The 2,281-nt window shown below is 44.5% G+C and overlaps 1 protein-coding gene across 1 annotated transcript; it reads left to right on the top strand.

The window, feature by feature from the left end:
• The first annotated feature begins 190 nt into the window (after positions 1 to 190).
• LOC118745214 lies at positions 191 to 1,994 on the top strand. Its single transcript, XM_036478742.1, has 2 exons — positions 191 to 1,850; positions 1,903 to 1,994. Exons 1-2 carry the CDS (start codon positions 516 to 518, stop codon positions 1,909 to 1,911), a joined length of 1,344 nt encoding a protein of 447 aa, XP_036334635.1. The 5' UTR covers positions 191 to 515; the 3' UTR covers positions 1,912 to 1,994.
• The last annotated feature ends 287 nt before the right edge of the window (positions 1,995 to 2,281 follow it).

The raw sequence follows: 2,281 nt of genomic DNA, 5'->3' as shown, positions 1-2,281 counted from the left end.
CTTCAAATAAATGATGTAAAATGTTTTATATATGGATCTAGTTTTAAAAATAATATCTAGTACTTTCATCTACATTGCTTTTATTGTAAGTTTTCACGATTAGTTGCAGTTTTCAGCAATTGTCTCTGGCCGACTATACATGCTAAAGCTAAATAATTTCACAATTTCTACCCTATTAAACGTTTATATTGTAGGACCGTAGGCACGTACGCGTGTGTGAATAGGGCTTTAGGTATACACATGTGCTTGTGATTAGACCATAAGGAGGCTAAGTAACTAGACCTTAAGACTAGTTGTATTTTAGCGAGTAAGACCCGTTGTTTGTAAAATGCTATGCGCCATTTTCAAGAACAATAAAGAAGACATTCGATTTTGGACACCGAGACCGACGGCCGCGTTGTATTTAGTTATTTTGCCACCTGATATATATTTCATCAGAAGTGGTCTTAGAACCAAATTTAAGTAAAAGTTAGTTTTCGAATATCAAAGTAGCGCGGAAAGCAAATAATTTTACGATGAATCGCGAAGCTGTGAACGCGGAAAAATACTCGCTATTGCAATTAAAAACTTGGTGCACGGCCGTGGGCATCAATGCGAGCGGCGCAAAGGCGTCGTTAGCGGCTAGGCTGAGCGAGCTTTCCGCCGAAGCTCGAGGATTGTGCCCAGGCAATGACAAAGCGGGTGAGCAACGGTATGACGCAAAGACCACCGAGCAATGTATTCAAGGCGAAGACGACGGTGAAGACAACGGCGAGAGCAACGGAGAGGACAACGTGGAGGACAACGTAGACGACAACGACGAGGACGATAGCAACTTGAACGGCAACGGTGTGAGCAACGGCAGAAGCAACGACGAGAACAACGGCAGAGTATTGAGGAGCAAAAATGCACAACGGCGCGGTAATGTAATGGTGATCGATAACGACGACCCTGTATATGTGCAAAGCGGTGTAGCGTACGTCCGTAACGGCGCTTTCGGAAGTCGTCCAGTTAGAGACGCCGAAGAAAATAGCGGCACAAGTAACCGTACAGCAGGGCAGTTAACCGCTATTCGTGACGACGGCGACGCCGAAGCAGCGGCCCGGAAAATTGAACTGCTTGAGAAGGAAATAAAACTGCTTAAACTTCAGCAGGCACAGTGGGAGCAGAACAGGCCAATGGCGAGCAGGACTAAAGCAGAAGACGGCATCCCATTTGAGACATTAAAAGAGGTTATACCAACCTACGATGGCGGCGATGGTTTTAGTGCGTGGTATAACCAGGTGATGCACTATCGCGAAATTTTTAAAGCCAACGATGCGATGCTGTGTGTAGCCGTACACTTAAATTTAAAGGGCGCCGCTTTAGCGTGGTATAACGCGAAATCAACGTTCCATAAGAGCGCAGACGAGCTGCTACGTGATATGAAGACAGTTTTTGCATCAAACGAGAGAAAACTCGAACGCCGGCGTAAGTTCGAAAAGCGGATGTGGGTGCCTGAAGAAAGCTTCATCAGCTACTATAATGACAAATGCACATTGAGCAGCGACTTGAGCCTTAGCGATGAAGAGTTCGCCGACTACCTCATCGAAGGAATACCAGACCGGCAACTACGTACACAAGCAAGGCTACACAGTTTTGCGTCGGCAAACGAAGTCGTCAGGGCGTTCAGATCAGTCACGTTGCCAGAACGTCCGGCAGCAAAACCACGCTCCGATGAACGCTTCAGATGCTACAATTGCAACTGTTCCGGCCACTATGCCAAAGATTGCAGAAAGCCTAAGCGGGATGCCGGATCGTGCTACGCATGTGGAGAGAAGGGTCACTACGCAACAGACTGCAAGCAGTACAAGAGGGAGAAGAATACTTTCGTAAGTTATTTTAGATTGTATGTAGCACATGTTAATACTTGTATGTTTATAGAATGTCTAGTTGATTCAGGCAGCCCAGTTAGCTTAATAAAAGAAGTTGTGGTACCGTCAGGAGTGAATTTGGATGAAGTAAATGATTCGTACTACGGTTTAAACAAATCAGTTTTGAATATACTTGGAAAAGTTAAATGTATCGTCAAAGTTTTGAATAAAGACGTTTTAGTTGAATTCTTAGTGGTTCCTAATGGGTGTATTGGTTATTCGGTGCTACTGGGTAGAGATTTTATTGAGGCAAGTGACGCTAAGTTAAAAATTGGAAAGGTTGAGTTTATGGATAGGGTAATACAGGTAGAGGCAGCTAATGGTGTGAACAATGTGGACGAAGTTGAGAAAGTGGACGAAGTTGAGAAAGTGGACGAAGTTGAGAAGTT

This window comes from Rhagoletis pomonella, unplaced genomic scaffold (assembly GCF_013731165.1).
Source record: "Rhagoletis pomonella isolate Grant_MI unplaced genomic scaffold, Rhpom_1.0 Rhpom_scaffold_00001, whole genome shotgun sequence".
Lineage (NCBI taxonomy): Eukaryota > Metazoa > Arthropoda > Insecta > Diptera > Tephritidae > Rhagoletis > Rhagoletis pomonella.
The sequence above is the reverse complement of the archived record's forward strand: the minus strand, read 5'-3'. Positions and strand labels throughout refer to the sequence as shown.

Coding starts and splice junctions, on each gene's coding strand:
- LOC118745214 (XM_036478742.1), top strand. CDS start 516: ATGAATCGCGAAGCTGTGAACGCGGAAAAATACTCGCTATTGCAATTA.